This window comes from Galeopterus variegatus, unplaced genomic scaffold (genome assembly GCF_000696425.1).
Source record: "Galeopterus variegatus unplaced genomic scaffold, G_variegatus-3.0.2 Scaffold439, whole genome shotgun sequence".
NCBI lineage: Eukaryota > Metazoa > Chordata > Mammalia > Dermoptera > Cynocephalidae > Galeopterus > Galeopterus variegatus.
Genome location: NW_007726550.1, coordinates 28909 through 52564, shown reverse-complemented (window position 1 = coordinate 52564; position 23656 = coordinate 28909). Strand labels below are relative to the sequence as shown.

At 44.2% G+C, this 23656-nt stretch overlaps 1 protein-coding gene across 1 annotated transcript in view; it reads left to right on the top strand.

Annotated features, from left to right (window-relative positions):
* The window catches only part of CDK5RAP2 (CDK5 regulatory subunit associated protein 2), a 194473-nt gene extending 174815 nt beyond the window's left edge, over positions 1-19658 (top strand). Inside the window, exons 29-36 of the mRNA XM_008568766.1 lie at positions 2355-2474; positions 7164-7280; positions 9530-9719; positions 10728-10849; positions 12084-12332; positions 15162-15245; positions 16375-16634; positions 19459-19658. Coding sequence (XP_008566988.1) covers positions 2355-2474; positions 7164-7280; positions 9530-9719; positions 10728-10849; positions 12084-12332; positions 15162-15245; positions 16375-16634; positions 19459-19620 — 1304 coding nt within the window. The 3' untranslated portion in view covers positions 19621-19658. The remainder of the gene's footprint in view (positions 1-2354; positions 2475-7163; positions 7281-9529; positions 9720-10727; positions 10850-12083; positions 12333-15161; positions 15246-16374; positions 16635-19458) is intronic.
* The last annotated feature ends 3998 nt before the right edge of the window (positions 19659-23656 follow it).

Sequence of the window (23656 nt, the reverse complement as noted above, 5' to 3'; positions counted from 1 at the left end):
TTAGTATTTTTCCTTTTCTCACTTAATATTATAAGCTTTCTGACATGTTGTTACATAACATCATTTTTAGTGATTTAGAATAGTCCATTGAATGGCTGATCTCTAGTTTTCCTTATGTTCCCCTGTTGGACATTTAAGTCATTTTCAGAATTTCACAAGTGTAAACATTACTGTGGGGAGTAGTATCTTTGAACGTGAAGCTTTCCCCTTATTTTCAGGCATTTCCTTAACATAGATTTTTATAAATTGGAACTACTAGGCAAAAGGTGTATACTTTTTGGGGGTGGTGACTTCTTATAGTATTTATTTATGGTCTTCCAAAGAGTTAGCATTTGTTACAAGGGTATTATTGTTTGAGGGACAGATATTTTTCTCCCATTTTGTAAAGGCTGGTATAGTGTTTCCTTCTCCTCAATATGGCTGCATAATTAATAAGTGGTGTCCGATTCAACTGGGAATGTCTCCTTAAAGCCCAAGTGATGATTTCAGCTTCTGGCCAAGGGCTCAGTGGAAGATGACGTGTATCAATGGCTACTGGTCATTTATTACCCCAAAAGGCAGCAGTGTGTGACTTGGACAAACCAGCAAGGAAGGTTGCAGTCAAAATAGATAAGTTGCTGACTGACTCTGACTGACCAGCCACCAGAAGATTTGCAGGGCACCAAGGCAGGAACGGGGAGGTATGGCCCTGGGGTGTGCCAAGGGTTTGTTGCAGACAGAGTCCTTCAGTGCTGTACTGCAGCAAGAGCCGCAGACATTCCACCAAATTACCTGCCACACTTCTGGCATTAATAGGAGATACTGATAGTCTGGGAATTAAGTCATCTCATAAACATTCAAATTCATGGCAAAATTACTATTTAATTAGGAAAAGATCTGTAACATTGTGCTACTTTTAAGTGAAAGTCATTTTGGAGGAATTAAAACTGGGTCATAACATTAGTATAATGTTTTAAGACAAACATTACTAAGACAAACTGAGTATACCGTAATTGATGAATTAAAGACATTAGTTTTGCCTTTGGATACTTAATGTGATTATGCTTTAAACACTGACTCTAAAATCCTACCTCTGGATTGGAACTCTGCTTCTTTCTTTCTTTGTAAAGTGAGATATGGTGGAGGCTGAAAGAATAATACATGCTCATTTTAGAAAATGTGGAAAATGTTTAATTTTTATGTTATTAAATATTATATTAAAATGTAATATAGAATTTTTGAAAAATCTAAAATCTACCACCCAAAGACAACTGCTGTTAACATTTAGGTGTATTTCCTTCTTTTGTATATTTAAGTCTTTCCTTTCTTTCACATTTTTTAGTAGAGTTGTGATTATTTAGAGTAACCATTTTTGTATCTATTTAAAGATTTACCATAATGATATAATAATTTATTCCATGATATTATATAGTCCTCATAACATGATTTTAATAGCTATGTAATACTACATCATGATGGATATACTACAGTTTATTTAACAATTTGAGTTATTTCAGGTTTTACTTTTATATACAATGCTAAGATGAACATTTTCATGCATTCTAGCAAATGCTGGTCAGCATCTCTGGTGAACTATTTAAATAGAATCCTAGAAGTAGAATAATTTGGTAAAAGACAAAGTTATTTCAGGTTTTACTTTTATATACAATGCTAAGATGAACATTTTCATGCATTCTAGCAGATGCTGGTCAGCATCTCTGGTGAACTATTTAAATAGAATCCTAGAAGTAGAATAATTTGGTAAAAGACAATAGAAAGAACTTTTCTAAGGCTAATGATAAAAATAGTCCCAAAAGGTCATATGCATTTTTACTCACACTAACGGGATGTCCTCTTGAGATCCTTCTTATTACCATTCTCATTAACATTGTTTTGCTTTATTTTTAAGTCTTAAATTGGTAAGTGATAAATGGATAACATATTCCTTTCAAAAAATTAGTCTTGAAAATATCTGGATTCATTATGAAGGTAGTTTAATCAATTCTCAGGCAATTCAAGCAGACTTGAAAGTGATCTGTTAGTTTTGCCATAAGGAAGATTTTAAATTAATATTTGATATTTAGAAGAATAAAAGGCTGCATTAGAGTTAGCATTAAAATTGTATGGAATATAATTTTTCCATGTGATGTAAAATATCTTCCTCATGGAGGGCTACAGAGAATCATTATAGAACCATGTCTGTGGGCTGTGGGAAATAGCTCAGCCTTCCCATGTCTAGGAAAGAATTGCCAGTAGCTGACTATCTTAATGCATCTAATACTATTTGGAATTTCAAGATCCCTGCATAATCTATGAATTATTTAATTTGTTGGGGGCTTCAGACTTTAAATTAAAAATGCCCTTCCTTCCTGTAGACTTACTAATGGAACATATACAGGAAATTCGAACTTTGAGAAAACGTTTAGAAGAGTCTATTAAAACAAATGAGAAGCTACGTAAACAGCTGGAACGGCAAGGGTCTGAATTTGATCAAGGTAAGGAAGAACCTTCCCACAGGGCAGTGCAAGCCTGTGAGTGCTTCACTGTGGTACATTTGCTAGAATAAGCAGTCTGAGTAGAAAGTAGGTACTTGATAAATGTGGATTTCTCCATCATTGGAGAAGTCTGCCAGCTTCTGGTGTCCTGAATTGTGGTTGGCTGCTCATTTGACTTTAGAAGCTCTAGAGAAAGAGGTAGGTATTTGTATTAGTTTATTTTTCTGTTGCTCATGAATGAATACCTGAAACTGGGTAATTTATAAGAAAATGAAATTTATTTCTTAACAGTTTTTTTTTGTTGTTGTTGTTTTCATGACTGGTAAGGGGATCACAACCCTTGGTGTGGTGTCGCCCGCACCACGCTCAGCCAGCGAGCGCACCGGCCATTCCCGTATAGGATCCGAACTCGCGGCGGGAGCGTTGCTGTGCTCCCAGCGCCGCACTCTCCCGAGTGCGCCACGGGGCCAGCCCTGTTAACAGTTTTGAAGGCTGTAAAATCCAAGGTTGAGGGGGCACATCTGGTGAAGGCCTTCTTGGTGAGGAGTCTCTGAGTCCCGCGGTGATGCAGGCAATCACGTGGCGAGAATGGCAAAAAAGGGCTTGTTAGTGTGCTTACTTGCTCTCCTTATAAGCCGTCAGTTCATACTCATGGTAACCCATGAAACCGTTAACCCATTAATGAATTAATCCATTCGTGAGGGCAGGGCCCTCAGGATCAACCACCTCTTAAAGGCCCTACCTTTCAGCACTGCCACATTGGGAATCAAGCTCTCACATGAGCTTTGGAAGGGGCAAACATTCAGACCATAGCAGTATTTTAAAATAAAACAAAGCAGTATTTTGTCTTTTCATCAATAATGGATTATAAGAATATCAGTTTCGTAAATCTCACATGCCAGTCAAAAGGTCACCAATATTCCTGCATAACCACAGTTAGCTCTGAATGGAATGGTCTTCCATGAAGAACTTAATTTTTTTTTTTCTTTTCATAGGTAAGACATTCACATGCTTCAAAATTAAAACCTCCATTCTTTATCCATTACCCCTGTTCTTCCTTCCCTCCTCCCCACTTCTGTTGGTTTTCTTCTGTATTCTTATAGGAATTTTTAAAAATGCAAATATAAGTATGTATTCTTATTTTCCCCCTCACTTGTCCAAAAGGTAGCATACTCTGTATCTACTAGTCTGTCCCATTTTTTGTTGAACAGTGTATCTTGAACATCTTTTCTTATTGCTCCAGAGAGAGTGTCCTCTTCCATAAAGAACATATCTTGAAAGCAGCTTGGTGCACTCAGGAAAGCCTGAGTTTGGGAGTTGGACTGACCTGGGCGTGGATCCCAGCTCTTCTGTTTATTAATTTTGTGACTTTGAGTAATTCATCCCACCTCTCCCATCTTAACTGTTTCATAAAACAGGGTCATTGTGAGATCAAATGAGGCAATGTTATAAATAGGGCCTTGCTCTGTGTCTCACTCAATAAATGGTTGTTTTCCTCACCATTATCAATTCTAGCTTACTATTGTATTTTGTATAACACTATCAGTTGAACATGGCAAAGCTCTGGGGACCCTAATGTCATTCCCATTTTAGAGATAAGATCACTGAGTTCTGGAAAGATAGTCCTCTGGCAGCTCTTGAGTCCTTGGACCCCTGGGCCAGTTCTCATTCCTCTTTGACCCGTCATAGACATCAGCCTAGAAGGACATTATTCCAGAGTACTGTAGGTGCTGCAGTTTGCAAGGTAAACGCAATGGCTCCCTTACTCCTGTTCCCTGCCTCCCTCCCTCCTTGCCTCCCCCTCACTCACTCCACCCCATCCTGCATCCTCTCTATCTCACCCTCAGGGAAATTGATTAATCTGAGTTATTAGTTGGATCAAACACAGGAAAAAAATACATGCCTGGGCCCTTCACATTCATTCTTGGTAATGCCTGAATTAGATTCATTCTGTTTTACATTTTCCCTGGCAAATCCAATTATAGAATTATTTGGGGGCTCAAATGGCCACCAGCTACAATGGAGCAGGCAGTTGCTCTGGAGAGTAATTCACTCTGACAGGAAGGTTTACAAAAAGGCATTCATAAAGTATTTACACTGGTGGGAAGACGTGCTGTTCTCACCATGTTGTCACAGTCTCCACAAAGACAAAGGAATAAAAGGGGCTCTACCCCCACTGATGTGAAATGTTCACCTTGGGAGAGTGGGTTTGAGAAAGGCTCCTGGTAATGTTGAGGTGGAATATTGTTAAAAACCGTCATCTCATGTGTTAGAACTTCCAGCTTGTCACCAGTTACAGGAGCTTCTAGAGATGGCGTTCAGAAGGAAGACTGACCTCTTAGCAGCAGAAGTAGACCTTACTAGCTCATGTTTGGCTGCTTCGGTTTGGACTGTGTGAGGAACTGTTCTTTGACCTAATTATTCCTTTCAAAAGTGACTGCCTTAGCTTTGGCCATTGTAGACTTCTGTAGAATTTTTCCTGCCTATTCAGGTTACTCTTTGATCCTATTTTGGCTGCAGTCTGTCATCCATTGTGATATTAATACAGATGGAAATAGCAATAACAATAACAACGTCAGTCATTTTCATTGAGCTGATGGAGACTTAGGAAGTTTTGTGACTTGCCTGAGGTCATGCAGATATTAAAAACCCAGAGCTATGGTTCAAAGCCAGTTGTCTCTGAAAAGATACCAGAGTTCATAGGGGGCAGTGGAGGAGGTTGGTGGGGAGAGACATATGTGAATAAAAAATTATATGACATTGTCATAAGTGAATCTTTAGCACAAGAAAAGAGAATGCTGCAGAGTGGAGCAAGTAAGACCTTGTGGGAGAATTGCTGTCATACCTTCCTTACAAGGAGTTTGGACATTACACGTGCTTGGTTGTGTACCAGGATGCTTTCAGCTGCAGATAACAGAATATGAGTAAAAACTGATGAAAACAATAGGGGTTTATCTTTTCTTACATAACAAGAAATCTAGAGGCAGGTAGTTCCATGACCGGTTTTATGGCTCAGTGATAGCTGGGTTTGGGGTTAATATCTGTGATGCCTGTAGTAATTATAAGCATCCCATCCTCTCAGGACAGTGTCCAAAGCATGGGGAAGAAGAGGATGGGGCTTCTCCCTGTCCTTCTCTTTTCATCTGGGTGGAGAATCTTTCCCAGAAGCTCCCAGCAGACTTCCTGGCAGGTCTCATTGACCAGAAGAGGCACAGGACCATGTCCTTGTTATGGATGGCTGGAAAAGAAGATCTGGCCTTTTGGCTCTGTGGTGCAGGAAGTGGACTCAAGCAGTATGGAAGATGGGGAGGGGAAGCATCTGCCTGCCACTTGTAGAAGGAGCCTTGCACACAATAGGTGCTCTCAAGAGGGTCCCTGTGAAGGTGAATTGTGTATGGTGCAGGCATGTAAAGCTCAGAGGGTGGGGAGTGCTGGGGTGGAGTGGCAGGGGAGGTGTCCGACAAGAGTTGGCATCTAAGCTGGATTTAGAGGATAGGATAGGATTTCAGGAGGTAGACAACAGCTTGGTGAGGTGTGTATAGGTCAGGAAGTGACCTCCAACCCAGTCTGTCGAGCTTTAGACATTGGTCTTCACAGTATACACTTGGAGGCAGTGAATTTGAGCTAAGAGTTGAAAGAGTAGGATTTTGACAGGTAAAGAAGGTGGTGGGCATTCAGCTTGGTGAGGTGTGTATAGGTCAGGAAGTGACCTCCAACCCAGTCTGTCGAGCTTTAGACCTTGGTCTTCACAGTATACACTTGGAGGCAGTGAATTTGAGCTAAGAGTTGAAAGAGTAGGATTTTGACAGGTAAAGAAGGTGGTGGGCATTCCAGCAACGGGAATGCCTCATTCTGCAAAGTCAGGGAGGGGAATGACCACCTGGTGTGTTTTATGCACAGAAGTGGCCCAGTGACTGCATTTAAGGGCACTAGGGTCCAGGATAGAGAGGGAGTGGGGTATACCATGAGACTGGAGCTAAATAATGGACATCCTTGGATTCTAGACTGAGAAATTTGGACCTTGTGTTTGTTTGATTGTCTTTCACAGTGGTGGGTCATCAGATGTTTTTGAGCAGAGAATCACATGAATGGAATGTGTTTAGGATGATAACCGCATTGGCAGAAGAGCAGGGAGGCAAGGTTAGAGCAACGTGTCGAGGCCCGAACTTTAGGGACAGAAAAGAGGAGGCCAGTGTCCGAGGCATTTTGGAGGAAGAGTCAGCAGTTGTGATTGCCTGACTGGTCAGGGAAGAGAGGGGAGTTTACGATGGCTCCCAGGATCAAGCTCGGGCTAGGGATTGTAGTGATACCATTGCCTGAGGTGAGAAACATGCGAGAAAGCAGGGGTAGAAAGGTGGCCCGAAGTGCCTCAGTGGTGAGGCCCCGCAGGCAGCTGGATATAGGGATTTGAACCTCAGGAGAGAGATCTGTGAAGGTTGATACTGTCACCCACTCACCCCACTCCTGGCCCAGGTTTCCTGCTTTGTTTACCCTTAGGACAAGTAAGATGTGCCCCCCCCCCCCAAGCTCCCTCTCATTTCTCATTGGAATCTGGTAATATGTAGTTCACAGGAGTGATTTTTCATTGCACATTGAGTTTCCTCATTGTTTAAAGCTGTTTTCTAGAAAGTTCCATTCATACTGACCTGGGGCCCGTCAATAAATCACTGTTTATGTTTGTTTTTATAGGTTCTACAAACATTTTTGCTTATGGTTCAGAGCTACATAACTCTCTGACATCAGAAATTCATTTCCTGAGGAAGCAGAACCAGGCCCTCAATACGATGCTCGTTAAAGGATCCAGAGGTAGGAATTAAAGGAGCCACTTGTAGCCTGGAGCCCCAAAGCCTTCCGTGTCTTGGAATGAAAGCAGGCGTTGGAGTCTGACCCGACCTAGGTTCGAATCCTGTGGCTCTGTGATGGCTTTACACCATTACACAATAGCCCTCTGACGTATTCCTGTTTTACGTCTGAGAAAACTGAGGTTCAGAGAGGTTAAGGAATACCTTACCAGGGCTGTGTGACAATTAAACTGTGTAAAGCCCTCAGCACAGAGTCTTACATAGGGACTCAGTAAATGTTTATTTATTTGTCACTCCTCCCCTGTATACAGCCACCTCTCCTTTGTCTTAATTCACAGTGGGAGAGAGAAGGGCTGGAAATATATTACTGCCAAAATCTCAGCCAGAGATTTCCTACTGTCAGCAAAGTGTATCCAGGATTTCCTACAAAGATACTGTGTCTCAATTACTTCTATTTGGAGCTTAGCTTTATTTGGAACTTTCACTTACATCATCTTTCAATACTTAAAATAATTCTGGAAGGAGGTGTTATTAGCCCTATTTTACAGGTTAGAGGTTATTAAACTGAGGCTTAGAGAGTTGCCTGGTCTCTGATAACAGAAATAGAAGCTGGTGGGGCTGGAGCTTGAGCCAGCTCTTCCCACTTCTCCTGGAGGATACTGATGCTGATTCTGTCCTAAGTGATGAGACTGGGGTTTCTGTAGGTCATTCATTCACTCAGCAAACATTTTCCATCTCCTGTTCTATGTCAGGGCTGTTGTAGACTCTGATATAAAAATGAATGGGGGGCCGGCCCGTGGCTCACTCGGGAGAGTGTGGTGCTGATAACACCAAGGCCACGGGTTCGGATCCCATATAGGGATGGCCGGTTGCTCACTGGCTGAGCGTGGTGCTGACAACACCAAGTCAAGGGTTAAGATCCCCTTACCGGTCATCTTTAAAAAAAAAAAAAAATGAATGGGACCTGGTCCCTTCCCTCAGGGGACTCATGGTCTGATGGGAGAGACAGACAACCCTTGGCAGGCCAGGGCCGTGATAAGCCATGATAAAGGCAGTCTAGGGAGCTGTAGAACCCTGGAGAAGGCTTTCTGACCCAGGAGAGGCTGGTCTGCAAGAGCTGAGTCTTCAAGGATAAGGAGGGATTAGCCAGGGTGCCTAAGATTTAGAGGATCAGGGTCTTCTAAATAGAAGGAAGAGAGCAGACTAAGGCCTAGGGGCTGGAGGTGAACAGAGTATAGACCAATCAGGAGTTATATGGAGCTTGGTATGTCAAGGGAGGAGGTGAAAGCTTGCTTAGAAATTACTGTGTCGCAGTTAAGAATGGAGTCAGAAAACCTGGGTCTGAATCCTGGCTCTGCCACTTACTGGCCGTATGACTGTGAGGAGTCTGAACCTCATCAATCCTTAGTATCCTTTCTGGAAAATGGGGAGAATTATAGTGCCTACCTCAGGCTTGCTGTGAAGAGGAAGTGGATGATACATGTGAGTGTAATGCCTGCACTGTTCGTGCTGATACATGCTCGCTGTTGTCACCACCAGCACTGCTGACAGAGTATTCTTGTGTCACACTTACAGCCTCCAAAGTACTTATGAAGCTCTGAGCTAAGCCCTTTGCAGATAGTAGCTCAGTTTATCCTCACAACTCATATGAGGAAACTGAGGCACAGTGAAGTGAAGAACCTCGTTTAAGATTATGGAGTCAGTAAACAGAGCCGCACTTGGACCTGGCCACTCTGCCTGAAGCACCCTGCTGTTGACCACTTTGTCTCCTCTGCCTCTGGGCGTATTTTATTCCTTAGGAGGAGTCTGTCTTCATGGTCTGCAGAGTGAGGGGACCCCAGGGTGCCCTCTGTACAGCCCTGCTGGCCTCCTGGTGGGAGGCTTTGGAAGGCTTGCAGACTGTCCCAACACCCATGGCCAGAGTTGTGGGCCCTATTTCTTGCTTCTGTCTGTGATTTCTACCCACTGTTTGCTCTGTGAAGGCAAAGTAACGAGGTTTGCATAGCCCATTATTTAATAGAAAATTAAACAGGCCCATTTCACACCAGTGATGTTTAATCCGCAGCCTTGATGTTGACAGATTTATTTGCCCAAAATGCATAAGATAATTGGAATGCCAAAATCATAAATGTCAGATTAAATCTCATTCTTTTTTGTATTCTTGGAGTGCTTGAGCTGAAGTGCTGTATTTGTGTAATAAGGTTGGAAAAAACAAATGATGTCCCTTCTCAGAGGCGCTTTTTGCATTTGCAGATAAACAGAAGGAGAATGAAAAATTACGAGAGTCTCTCTCCAGGAAGACTGCGAACATTGAGCACCTTCAGCAAGAGTATGCCAGTGTGAAGGGAGAGAATGAAAGGCTGCAGAGGGTGGTCAGTGAGAAGGAGAGACACAACCAGCAGCTGGTCCAGGAGGTCTGCAACAGCCGCAACGAGCTGAGCAGGTAGTGGCTGAGATCACCCAGCCCCTGTTGGCCAGGCCCCGCGTCCATGCACTGGGGATGCAGTGGTGGAACAAGGCGCCCTACCCTAGCCCCTGCCCTAGTGTGCAGGGACAGACAGTGAACACAAACCCATCGTATGTCTGGTGGGCATAAAATATATGGAGAATAATCATGTAGGAAAGAAGGAGAGGAGTTTGGGAGCAGGTTACTATTTTTTCCCTGATGGGTCAGGGAAGTCCTCTTTGAAAAGATGCCATTTGAACAGAGAGCTGCATGCAGTGAGGGTGTGAGAGCTGCAGCTAGCTGGGGAAGGTCTTTTTGGCATAAGGGGCATGGTCCTTGAGGCAGAGTGGCTTTGGCCTGTGCCCAGCAGTGCAGGGAGGCCAGTGCATCTGGAGAAAGGGCCGTGGAAGGGGCTGTGGGTTTTTACCCTGAGTGGGATAGCAAGTCACCAGGAGGTTCTGAGCAGAGGAGTGACATGAGTCTGCCTTAGGTTTTAACAGGATCAGACCGATCGCTCTTTGCAATTTACCCCTTAGACTCTCTTGTGCCACATGTTTTCAGCTGTTCCTGTCAGGCTTGTGAATGCCCCACTCTTTTAGAGTCCCATCCTCATGCTCGGTTACCCAGGGGGTGTGGTGATGTAGTCAGATGATCATCTTTGTCACAGACATCCTGGGTTTAAGTCTGGGCTCCTCTCCTGAGCCGTGCACCCCTGGGTAAGAGACATAACCTTGTTGAGTGTCACTTCCTTGTATCTCTGAGTGGAGGATTAGAGAGTGCCTACCTCTCGGTGTGTCTGTGAAGATGACATGAGATAACGTATGTAAAGGGCTGGGCACAAGGGGCACTTGGGAAATGGTGGCTGGGACTGGAATTCTTAATCATACTTGTCAGGTTTTTGTCAGCACTCTTCTGGCTGAGTGTGGAATTGGCCTGCTCTGTGGGGCTTGAGTAAGCTGCGCTGAGGTAGGATTAAACCCTCCTGTGCTGGTGGGTCCTTTTCAGGATGCAGGAGGAGGTGAAGTTGAGGCAGCAGATGCTCTCACAGAATGACGAGCTACTCCAGTCCCTCCGAGTGGAGCTGAAGGTGTATGAGAAGCTGGATGAAGAGCACAGGAGACCGAGAGGTACTGGGCGCTCTGGTCTGAGGCTCTTCTTGTCCTGAGGCTTCTGTGTCTTGGGTGTGAGCTCACCTGGGCCACAGGCAGCAGAAACAGCAGGGTGCAGTGCTCCTTCCTGCAGTGTTGCCATCAGACCCGAGGCTTGCCTCATGGGCAGAGAAGGTATATTTTGAAGCAAGCTCATTGACCCACCCTTTTTCTGAAGCTGCAGCAGGAAACATGGAAGGACTTAGTCTCAGGAGTCAGGCCAGCAGGGGTCTGGACTCTCCCTCCCTCATTCCCGGCTACATGACCTTCGCCTTGAAGCAAGCTCATTGACCCACCCTTTTTCTGAAGCTGCAGCAGGAAACATGGAAGGACTTGGTCTCAGGAGTCAGGCCAGCAGGGGTCTGGACTCTCCCTCCCTCATTCCCGGCTACATGACCTTCGGCAGGTCACATCACCCTTTGGGCCTGTTTCTGCCTCTGTTAATGTCCATGGTGTAGAGTTGTTGTGAAAGTTGAATGAGACCATTTCTTAAAACCATCCTAGTACAGTACCTAGCACATAGTAGGCACTCAAGAAATAACATTCGTTATTATTTTCCTGCTCGTATGTAATTCTTTTTCCCCATTCATTCAGCAAATATTTGTGGAGCACCTCCCATGTGCTAGACATTGCTCTGGGGATGGTTGTTGGCCTCGGTTCTCTTTATACCCCAAGAGAGATACCAGATCAGAGTGACTCGACTATAAAGTCCAGTATTTCAGAATCAGTACTGAGTTGTGGCAGGTTTTTTTTTAAACTAATTTTCCAGATGGCTTCTCCCTATTGAAAGTTTATCTAGAAAAGGGTCATCTCACAGCTTTCATTTTCTCCTCAAGTTGCTTTTCTTATTCTTGCTGTTGTGCCTTTTTAATATACTGTGGCTCTTAAAAATCATCCCCTTTCATTCTATAATTCCAGCCAAATAGATTTTATTACTACTAGACATAATTTCGGGGTTTGGTGTGCAATTTGCTAGGCTTTTATGGCCAGAAATGAGAATTAATTTCCAGCTCTTATTTAGCCTGTGGAATAGCAGCAATTAAGTCTGCCAATATTTTTGTTTTTCAAGTCAAGTTGTTATTTTAAATTGTACCTAGTTCTTAGGAAGGGGAGGGTGAGGCTGAGGGTGGTGGCAGGTTTAAAACGCTGTTGAGTTCCTTTGATGGCTGACCCTTTGATCGTGGAAAATGTAAAGTCTTCCCTTTGTTTGCAGAGGCCAGAGCAGAGGTGTCAGGAGAAGGCTGGAAGGGGCAGGATCCTTTCAGTGACCTGCGAGGCCTCCTGACAGAGATCCAGGCCCTGCGGGCACAACTGGAAAGGAGCATCGAAACCAACAGCACCCTGCAGAGCAAGCTCGAGGAGCAGCTGGCAAAGGGGGCAAAGAAGGCACAGGAAGGAGCCTCCACCCTGCTTTCTCAATCCCTGTCCATCCCTGAGCGGCCCCTTCAGCTAGAAAATCATGGTACTGCATCTCCTCACTTTCTGAACATGCAGCTCTGCCATCTGTGTGTGACGTGAACTTCAGAATGATGTCCTGGCCCTATGGAGGTGTCTTTCCATTGACAGCAGACATGCTATACCCTAGGAGCCAGGGAATCTGACCACTAATTAGCTGTCACCTTTGGCAAAATGGTGTAATCTCTGTCTGGGGCGTCTTGATTCTCAGGGAAGTGGAGTTTGGGCTTCCAGCCACCCACATTGCCTCCGGTCCTGCTCCTTCCCATCCATTTAGTGCTGCCCACAGCACTCTGATGCTGAAAATCCTTTTCAGTCCCTCTTACTGCCTTTAACAGAGAATCTAAACCTCTTACTCTGGCTTTCAGTGTCTTTCAGGATCCAGAAAGCATCCTGGTAGGTTTAAAAGTGGTTCTGTTTTGCACTTGGTGTTGTGGGTTTATTGTCTAGCCCTGGAGAGGCTGTGTAGGGTAGCAGAAAGAGGAGAAAACACCTCTACAACCTGCTCAGCACAGGGCCTGGAACAAACCAGCAAATGTTGGGCTCAGAGCAGTCAGCCAGGCCATTCTCTTTGGTCTACGGGGCTTGCCCTACACAGCAAGTAGGTGGCAGAGCTAGAGCTAGAAACCATTTCCAGCTTTGAGTCCAGGGCTGTTCTTGAGCCTCATCTGAACTTCTGGAGCCTCAGGTGCTGGGGATTATCATCCTAAACCCCACAGGGAGGGTTGTGCCTCTGGTGGGACAAGGAATGTCAATGTACTTTATAAAGAAGTATTGTACAAGAGTTTGGACTTGTCTTTTCTTGGAATGGGAATGAAGTCTGTTGCCTGTAAGTTAAAAAATAAACATCTGTTAGGGAGCACCCAGTCTGCTTGAGAACTTGTAGTGATTGGTTCATTGATTTCTCTTGGATAAGGATTTTAAAATTTTAACCAAAAAGATGCCGTAAATAATATGAAAAAAAAAAGTGAGGGAAAAAAAATCCTTCATGATTCTACACATTGATCCTTTTCTTGACTTTGCATGTTTCTTTTCATTTGTTAATCAGATACAAGCATGACTTCATATGTTCAAATTGTTTTTTGTGCCATTCTGTGTCCTTTCTTGGCTCATGTTACATCATAGATATTTCCAAATATTATATCATAAATGTTCCTCTTGCTTGCACATGGGCTTCCTAAAGATTGTTTATAGATTGTCAGTCATCAAACCATTAATTATCCCATTAATTATTAAAGTGGTCTCTGATTTGGAGCATAGTAAACATCAGTGTTAATATGCTTTTTGCTGTTGAACAATATTCTTAGAATACAATTTTACTAGGGGAATCTCAAAGGGTTGCAAATGTGCTGTATTGCCGCCTGTTAGATGGTCTTTGCATCAACAGTGTATACAGATAGTGGTTTTAGCCTGACTTCATCAGCATTGAGCATTATTAAATATAGGTGCTTCTGGCCCTTTTGAAGGCTTTGAGATTATGGGGGTCTGCTAGGGAAAATTGAAGCAGGGAGAATGTCTGTGCTTGGGGTGCTCTGGAAGGAGACTTGAGCAGCTGATGTGTGGAGGCCATTGAGCAGCCTTTACCTGCTTTTGAGATTTGTCCAGAGGCGGCCCTAGGCATGCCTGGCAAGAGGCATCCAGGAGAGAGTACTCACATTCACGGTGCCACCTCAGTACAAAAGTTCTCCAGTTGCCTTGAGTCAAGATTAGAATTATATCGTAGGCAGCAACTTCTTCCTTTGCAGAAGACTTTTCAGGACTGTATTTAAGCACACTTGCTTGAAAGTTCTGTTCTCAAGGCCACTGTCTTTGGCTGAGAGTGATTCTTCTCAGAGCCCAGCTCCACCGAGCCCTGGGAATCGCAGTGCACTCTTGGGATGTGCTGGTGTGCAGTCAGTCCGCCCCTAGGGGTTGGGCGGGGGAAGGAGCTCAGGTGGAGATACTAAGACCTGCACACAGTCCTTGCTCTGCCACTGACGTGCTGGGTTATGCTGGGCAGATCACTTCCTGTCTCTGCCCTTTGGTCTCCCCTTCCATGAAACCTGAATTACAATTGCCATTTTGCCATTTCAGATGATGTGAAAGTGCTTTCCAAATTATGTGTTGTGCAGGTCATCTGTATAGCATCTGTTAATTTTGCCTCCTTACAGTGTTTCAAATGTGTTCTCCCCCAAATCCTATTGCAGGTCACTCTCCTCTCTCGCTTAGGTTACTGCAGCAGCCTCCCGACTCACTCCCCTCATCCAGAACATAGATCTCAGCCTAACATTGCCCTGCCTCTGGCCCCTGAGTGGACTGCAAAGAACTCATGCTTGTGGCCTCGTACCCTACTACTGCCTTCCCTGGCAGCCCCGCCTCGGCCATAGGAACTGCTTATTCCTCCCTGAATGATGGCTCACTCCTCTGTGCCTTTGCACTGCTCATTCTGCTGCCCGGCATTTCCTTCCCTCCTCCTTCCCATAGGTCAGTCACAATCAGCCTTAAAACATAACGCAGGTGTTAGCCTTGGGGAAGCCAAGAGGGGGTTAGTGCCTCTCACCTGAGCTCCCACAGCCCCTTACTTTCCTCCCCTACACCTGATCCCACTGAAGTGAAACTGTCTGTTTACTTGTTTGACAAGAGGGTTCTTCTAGAGAAGGGACCGGGCCTGTTCACTCTGACTCCCTGTGTCCTGCACAAGGCCTGGCAGGACAGATGCCCAGTGAAGATTTCAGTGAGTGCTTGTGTGCATCTGAGTAAATCAGTGTGTGTATGTTGATTCTGTTCTCATTCACTTCTCTCTCTCATGCTGATGCCAGTGAAACTGACAGTTTATTTTTCTTCCCTTGTTTTTTAGATGGTGACAAATGTCCTGTGGCAATTGATAATTCATTTGATCTGTTTGATTCCATCCAGGCAGTGACACTGACACCAAAATCGGGTACAAAGCCGAAGCCTGTTGGCAACATTGGGTTAATGTCCTGTGGCAATTGATAATTCATTTGATCTGTTTGATTCCATCCAGGCAGTGACACTGGCACCAAAATCGGGTACAAAGCCGAAGCCTGTTGGCAACATTGGGTGTGGTAGGAGGACTTTTTAGATTGAAGAAAAGGGGGTCCCTGGTCCCAGCTTCAGGAGGGTATTTGGTAGGGATTTGGAGTTTCAGGTCCTCAGCATCTCTAGCTGGTGGTTTCCTAATCCAAGCCGGTTACTCCATTCCTACGTGTAATCAACCTCAGCAGCTTCATTGGGTCCCTGTAGCCTTAGATTAAAGTGTGACCACCTTAGTGTGGCTATTGAGGCCCTCCAGGATGCAGTCCCAGTGGGCCTGTCCAGCTTTGTCCCTCTGCACTGGTGTACCCACACAGATGGGTCACCACCCTGCGACCAGGCCTGTACTCGCCTCTCACAGTGACTTTCAGACCCCTTTTGACCCAGTCTCTGCTAGTCACAGTCTTACTACTTCCTCAAGACTCATCATGAATGCAGACCTCTCTGTGAAATGCCTTTCCTGTTGTCCCCAGTCAGAATTATTCATCAATACTTCTGTTGATCCAAAGGTAAAAAGCAGCAGGCTTTTACCACTGTATAGCGTAGTTCTTGCTACCTGTTCGTTCAAGCTCAGCTGTTGCTTTTTCTAGGCAGCCTCCCCGATCTCTCCCTCTCTGCAAAGATGACTGTGTTTTCTCTGAGCTCAGGCTCGTTATCACTGCTGTCGTACCTCCTGCAGTGCCCATATTCCCATTAGACCCTGGGCTGCTGGAATGCAGGCACCAGCTTGATTCATCTGTGGGTCTTCTGCCGAGGGGGCAGTCCGTAAGTGTTGGTTGAATTGACTTCAGCCTCTCCCACAAGATGAATTGTAAGCCCAGTGTGGGGTAACACGCAGATGGAGGTCCAGAAGGCAGTCAGTCCTCTTTTCCCTTCTGGGTTTGTGTTGAGTGGCATTTGGACATGGAGGAGTCACTTAGTCCTCCTAGCTGACTTCAACATTGTAGGCTCCTTGAACACAGGCTGCTGCCCCAAGTAGTAGGTCTGACATCTTGCCTCTCATTTTGCATCTTCAGAGACTCCTCCACTCTCTGGGAATGACATGGACTCCCTCTCCTGCGACAGTGGAAGCTCGGCAACCAGCACCCCAGGCATGCCCCTCCTGGTCACTGGCCACCGCCTGTGGGCCAGCAAGAGTGGCCGTCACATCCTGGGCCTGATTGAGGACTATGATGCCCTGTGCAAGCAGATTAGCCAGGGCCAGAGGCTCCTTGCTGAAATGGACATTCAAACCCAAGAGGCTCCCAGCCCCACAGGTCAAGAGCTGGGAACAAAGGTAACGTGAGCGACAGAGCTGGAAGAAGGGTGGTCCTCAATGGGAGCAGAAAGTGGGAGGGGTTGGCTGAGGGCACTAGGAGGCAAGTGGCGCCATTGTCCTCGGTAAGGCCCTGAGAAGAGGGACCAGATGTAGCCCAGGAAGTCTCAGAGGTCAGGTCCAGTGGGGAGCAACTCATTGTGGTTTGTACCATGTGTTACTACGACTGCTTCACTGGTATCTGCTGTACTGCGTCCACGACGGCCACTGTTCCTCCAGTCTCTCACTCATCCTTCTGTCCACCTGCCCTTCAGCGTGTCTAGCCATTCATCCGCCCAGTCCACCTGTCCATCCCCCACCCAGGCCTGTGTGCTCAGGCTCTGGGGCTGCTGTGGTGAAGACACAGGTTCTGATCATCATGAAGCATACCCTACCCTACCTTCATTTCTGCAACTGCTTTGTGAGCAGCTTGCCAGTGAGACATCCTATGTCCCCCTCAAGATTGTTGGCGGCTCCTGTCTCTTCTTGCACAGGAGATTTTTATATGCTCTTTTAGTTCCTCCTCAGAACAACCTGTGCAATAGGTGATGTCATTCCCTCTTAAGAGGCTGAGGTGAGGTCACTGGTGGCGATCGGCATTTGAAGCCAGTTCTCTGTCCTCCACAGGGCCTCTTTCTGGGTCCTGAGGTTGCTTCCCTTCACAGGGCAGCACTGGTCACCTCACTCACCACTTGTCCCTGGGCACTGACTCCAGGGCCTTCTCACTTCTGCCTGCTTCCCCATTGTCATCTCCCGCTGTGCCCCCGAGTGTTCCACTCTGAACAGGCTGGGCCGCGTGCCGTTGTCCCTATTTGCCACCCATGTCCTATCGGCAGCCCTGGCTCTTCTTGTTCCCTCTGGCTGGGAACTCCCCCGGCCTCTCCCTCCCCCCCTTCCCCGTGCTCTCCCCCAGGATCCTCCTCATTGCACAGTTACCTTGTGTCGAGGGCCCGCGCCAGGTACTTGAGGTACCTCTACTCACGCCCTCCAAGGTTCAGCCACCTTTCTTCCCTACCCTCCCCAGACTGGACCAGACCTCTGAGCTTCCATGAGTTGCATTTTTTAGTTCCTCTTCTCAGGTCCTAACAGGAGATATTTGAGCCCCCTGCTTTGTGATACCTGTTTTCACTTTTTGTTTTATTTTGTTTTACTATATCATAAAAATCAATTTTGTATTTTATATTCCACTAGTTAATAAGCTCCAGGAGAGCAGGGATAGTGTCTGCTTTGATCAGTGTTGTATATCCACTATCTAGTGCAGAGTCTGGCATGGAATAGGTACTTAGTAAATATTTGTTGAATAGATTAATAAATATGCATAAGATTATTGTTCTTTGTTAATTATTATCTTTATTATACAAAAGCTAGAAACTCTAGTAAAGCATAATAACAAAACATCTATAAAAATACCACCTAGAGGTGAGCACTTCAAATTTTGATATGCGGTTAACCATTGAGCAGTGTGCGGGTTAGCGGTGCTGACTCCTCGTGCAATTCAAAATCCCTGTGTAACTTTTGATTCCCCCAAAACTTCACTGTGAACAGCCTACTATTGACCAGAAGCCTTGCCAATAACATAAACAGTCAATTAATGTATGTTTTGTATGTTATATGTATTGTACACTGTATTCTTACAATAAAGTAAGCTAAAGAAAATGTTATTAAGAAAACCACAAGGATTTACTGTACTGTATACATATTTATTGAAAAAATTTGTGTATAAGTGGACCCATGCAGTTCAAACTCATGTGGTGCAAGGGTCAGCTGTATATACTTTTAGGTCATTTGTAAGATTCATCAAACCTATTCATAAATACATGACGTTCATATATTTTGGTTAACGTCATATTCATATTTTTTCTGTCTCATTCAGTGTTTTCTAGCACTTGACTTTTAATGGCTGCCAAGTAAGCTAATAAGTGGATAATCCCATCATTTATTTACTCTGCACTTGGTTGTTGGACTTGTGATGAGCATTCTCATACGTAAATCTCCAATCATATTTTTGATTAGGTATGAAGTAGAATTGCTAGTTCAAAGGCTGTGAACTTTTTAGGGCTCTTGATGATAACATAATTGCTGTATTACTTTTTAAAAAATATCTGTATCTCTGTTCAAAGATTGAGCATCTGTTCACTACACCTTTGTCCTTCATTGAATATTTTTATTTATAATGATTTTTTGTTAATTTGATATCTTAAAAGGGTGTGTTATTTTAATTTTGTATTTATTTTATTACTGGTGAAGACAAATGCTCTTTTAATTTCTTTTCTTCCTCTTTTTTTGCATTTCCCCTTCTCTGGGTCACATTCTTTGTTTTCTCATGCCCTTGACATCATCCATTTTATATTTGCTTCTGCCAGCAGAAAGGGCGAGAGAGATTTTGCAAGGCCCCTATATCATATTTGTGGTAAGCAGGGCTGTTTAACAGGGACCGCTAATGACAAACACATTCATGTTGCTTCACCTGCTGTTGGTGTCACTTGTTCTTGAGATTCTATGTGGGCAGCAGAGTGGTGTGAGTGGCTCTTACCACAGATCCTTTTCTTGGCGTAGTTACTATAGTTAATGCTGGTGGTTATTAATCATGGTTCCTGATTGGGCTAAGTCACTGCTGAAATTCTCCCATAATCTATAATTCATCAGTCTTTAAGAACAGTAAATTGGTGTCGTGTGGCACCAGGCTCTTGCTCAGCATGTGAAACACAAGCCCTGCAGTCTGGAGATTTATGCTGCCCACGAAAGCTTGCTTGTCCATAATCTTTTTCAAGACTGCATGTAACAGCCTTCTCATCCCTCTACGTAGGGTTCATACTTGGCACCTCTGAGCAAGTTTGTCACCAGCGTGAGCACAGCCAAGCTGATCCTGGAAGAGGCCTCGAGGCTGCTAAAGCTTCTCTGGAGAGTCTCCCTCCCCACAGATGGCCAGGGTACCCTTCATTGTGAACAGGTAGGTGATGACACATGATTCCAGGCTCAAGGATGCTACTGGGTCCTGTGTCTGAGTGCTCAGCCCAGGACCTGGCCCACAGTGGCTGCACCCTTAGTTTGGGGTGTGTGTCAGACAGAAGTGAAGGCACCGAGCTTGTTATGGCTTCACAGTGTTCTTACCTGATCCCCCAGCACCCCGTGGGCTCGGCTTGCAGCTCTGACCTGCCTGTGTTCCGCTCCTGTGGCATCTTTGTTAAGTGGAACCCTGTCTGAAAGCATAAGTATCTGAACCCAAAGTTTATCTTTTATTTTATAAGCTTTAAGTCCCAGTTTGTCCTCATGGACTAGCTCCTTCTTTTCTACTCATACATAATCCCTTTCATTTTAGATATCTTTCTCTAGACCTTCTGATTCCTGTTGATAGCTTTCATCATCATATTTGAGTGGGTCTTATTCAAAATCTGTTTAAACTACTTAGGAATGACAGGCTTCAAATCAGGAGTCAGGCGGAGTGGAAGCTACCCCCTGATTTCTGTCTGTAGGATTCATGTAGTATTATGAGAAGTTGAGCACCCACTCTGGCTAATCAGAGAAGCCTCCCTGAAAGAAGGAGCATGCAGGTTACGGAAGAGTTAGAACTCTATACTTGCTGGCCTGATAGATATTTCCTGCTTCATTTATCTAATTCATAAATTCTTGTCAAAGGCCAGCAGGAAGGCAGAAGGGAAATTTGCATTCTTTGTCCTTACCTCATTTAGTTAAGCCCCTTTTGACAGCTCTCATCAGGTCTATCAAATGTGGCCGTGGAGTAGCCGGTAAGCCAGCTCTCTCTGCTCTGAAGATTCTAATGAACCTGTCCTGTTTCCCTCTTGGGATCCTGGGGAGGAAGTTTGGAGGTACTAAGCTCAAGGAAGTTCATAACCATTTGTTGCACAGAAAAACCATTTTTTACCCACTTTTAGCTGGTGTGGGTGTTGGGTGGAAGACGGAATGTCAGGGAGGAAGAGTGGGACTCACTGGGTTCCAGCCCCTCATCTGCCTTTCCTTTCTTCTGACCTAACAAGCACTTTTCCATCTTAGGCTGAGGTGACACAGATGGTCTGACTGCCTGGAATGTTTCATACCCCACTCCTGGCTTGCTCCTTCTCACCTTTCAAGTCTTAGCCTAATGTTACCTTATAGTCAGAGGACTTCCTGATCACTCAGTCAGTGGACTTCCTGATCACTCAGTCAGTGGACTTCCTGATCACTCAGTCAGTGTCCTCTTCTGTTTCCTCATAGCACTTATCACAAATTATATATGTTTGTTTACTGTCTGTCTTCCCCTAGTTCCCTTCAGAGGAGCATGTCTATTTTGTTCATGTTTTTGAATGAAGGAATGATTTCTTACCGTACTCCCAAACTAATACTTGCCTTATATGATTTTTAAAGCAACCATGCCTGAGCTTAACAACTGACTCTGAATGCAGTGTTTTTGTCCTTAGCACATAGTAGTGCTAAGTGTTAAATAGAACACTTGTACAGTTCTTATTATATATGTGTGTCTGTGTGCACGCATGCACGTTTATAACATATGAGATGCAGACACACAAAGATTGTACTCACATTGATCCTCCTCTGCCTGCAAATTAGTCCAGGGACTGGTCATTCCTCATGACAGTTCACCTCTTTTTTCCAAGGGTTTCTTTGGTAATTGATGATGCTCACTTTAGTATCATACATTTTTTCAGAGCTAGAAAAAGGACCTTAGAGATGCTCCAGTATGGTTGCTGGTGTACACAGACCGCCTGTGTGGTGTTAAATTGCCTCTAGCCACTTTTCTGTCACTGCCGATGTTTCATACGGTGCTTTGCTTGGTGTGGAATGTGTGTAAATCAGATTTCCAAGTTTTCACCAGCAACCTCAGTCGTTTTTTTTACTACCTGGCGTTTTCTCTGAGTGTAGTTAATTTGCCTTTTGCATTTAATATACCATCCCATGCAGTTCATAGGACTGCACTGGAAAGTATGTGTCATATGCATCAGTTTATCTAAGAGAATTGTGTGGAGGGATACAAATATAATAATTTTTAAAAGTGGAGGACAAAACAGTCTACTTGTAGGGATGGGAGGGGGGAGATTGGAGGGTTAGATTTCTGTGAATAGACCTTGTTTTATAGATTTGACTTTGAAACTATATAAATGTTTACATAATTATAAATAAAGTAAGTAAAAATGGGAAAAAACCAATTTCTAAAAATTTATGTAGCAAGATGAGAAAAACAAACCTTACTGTATATGGCATTGGGAGTATAACCGTACAAAGAGGAAACATTTTAATGACTAAAACACTGTAATTTGACCGTACATTCCTAGTAGGAATACTCTTAAGGGCAAAAAGAACTGGGAAAAAAAATAATTAAACTGTTTTCAGTGGTTATATTGTTAATCATAACAATATTTATTGATATTCTGAAGCTAATACATTTGTAAGATAAAACAACTGTTAATTTTATCAGGAACTGAAATTTTTACTGTAAGAGAAAAGACATAAAATCAAAGAAATGAAGACCCTGTAATCCTAAATTTGAATTGCAAATATTAGTATAAACTCAAAATGTATTTTCTGTTATAAAAATTTACTCTCTCCACATAAAAGGCTTTAGAAACAATGTTCAATCCAGTGCCCATGAGCCCCCCCAATGCCCAAGTCGTGGTTTCTAAATACCTTTTCCCACTAAAAGGAACTAGGGCTCCTTGAAAAAGTGGCTTGATTCTAGGTCTGTGGCAGGAAATGTACAATATGAACTTAGAATATATTTCATTCTAGATTGGATAAGGAAACTGTGGTATATACATACCATGGAATACTACTCCGGCATAAAAAAGAATGAAATTCTCCCATTTGCAACAACATGGATGAGCCTGGAGAAACTTATGTTGAGTGAAATAAGCAAAGCACAGAGGGATAAATACCGCATGTCCTCACTCATACGTGGGCGCTAAGGGAGAAAGAAGGAAGGAAAGACCACAGTGGTGCATTGGTCTTGCAGAGGGAGAGAACATCCCTTGGGCTACAAAGTGGAATTGGAGGGGAAAGGGGAGGTGGGGGGAGGTTGGGAATAATGGGGTGGGGGACACGGGGTACAAATGCAATTTGTGGTAATGGGTATGCTGCCAGTATGAATCTGGCCCCACATCATGGACAGAGGGGTGACAATCAGCTTTGTATCTCATGAATATTCATAGCCAATTAAAAAATAAAAGGGAAGAGGGAGGGAACTTTATAGACTTACAGTAGTTCTCGAAGTGTGGATTCTGGGCCTGCAGCATCAGCATTACCTGGAAACTTGTCAAAAATGCAAGTTTTGGGGCCTCACCCCAGACCTACCGAATCAGAAACTCTTGGGAGTGGGCTGTAGCAGTCTGTTTTTACAAGCCCTCTAGGTAGCTTTCTGAACCACTGGATTAAAAGAAAGTTATTTGCTAAATATAAAATGCGGATCTTATTTGGGTCCTGAATCAAATCAATTGTTTAAAAAAATTATGAAGCAATCAGGGAAATGTGTACACTAACTCCATATTTAGTGACACTAAGGAATTGCCATATTTTATTTTTTAAGAATTTTTTTTCTTCTAGAGATATATACTAAAATATTTTACGGATGAAATGACATAATTGGTTACTAGGATTGGTTTCAAAGTAATCTTGGGGAGAGGATGAGCAGGGATGTAGATAAAACAAGTTTGGCCGTGAACTGGTAATTGCTGAAGCTGGATGGGTACCTGGGGGTTCATTATCCAATTCTTCCTACCTTTGTAAATGTTTGAGATTTTTCGTCATAAAAAGGAAAGCAAACAAGCAAAAAAAAACCTGCCCCAGAAGTCAGAACTGACAAAGAAGTGTGAGGCCTCTGAGAGGGGAGTGGCTTCTGGCTCTGTGTGTGGCTCTGTGGCTCTCAGTAGGAGTCGTCGTGGTGAGCCCCTGCTGGGCGCCAAGCACTCTGCTTACACCCAGCATCTTGTTTTATTCCTTACTGTGACCTTAGATAACATTGTTCCCATTTTCCAGAAGTAGGAACTGAAACTCCAGGA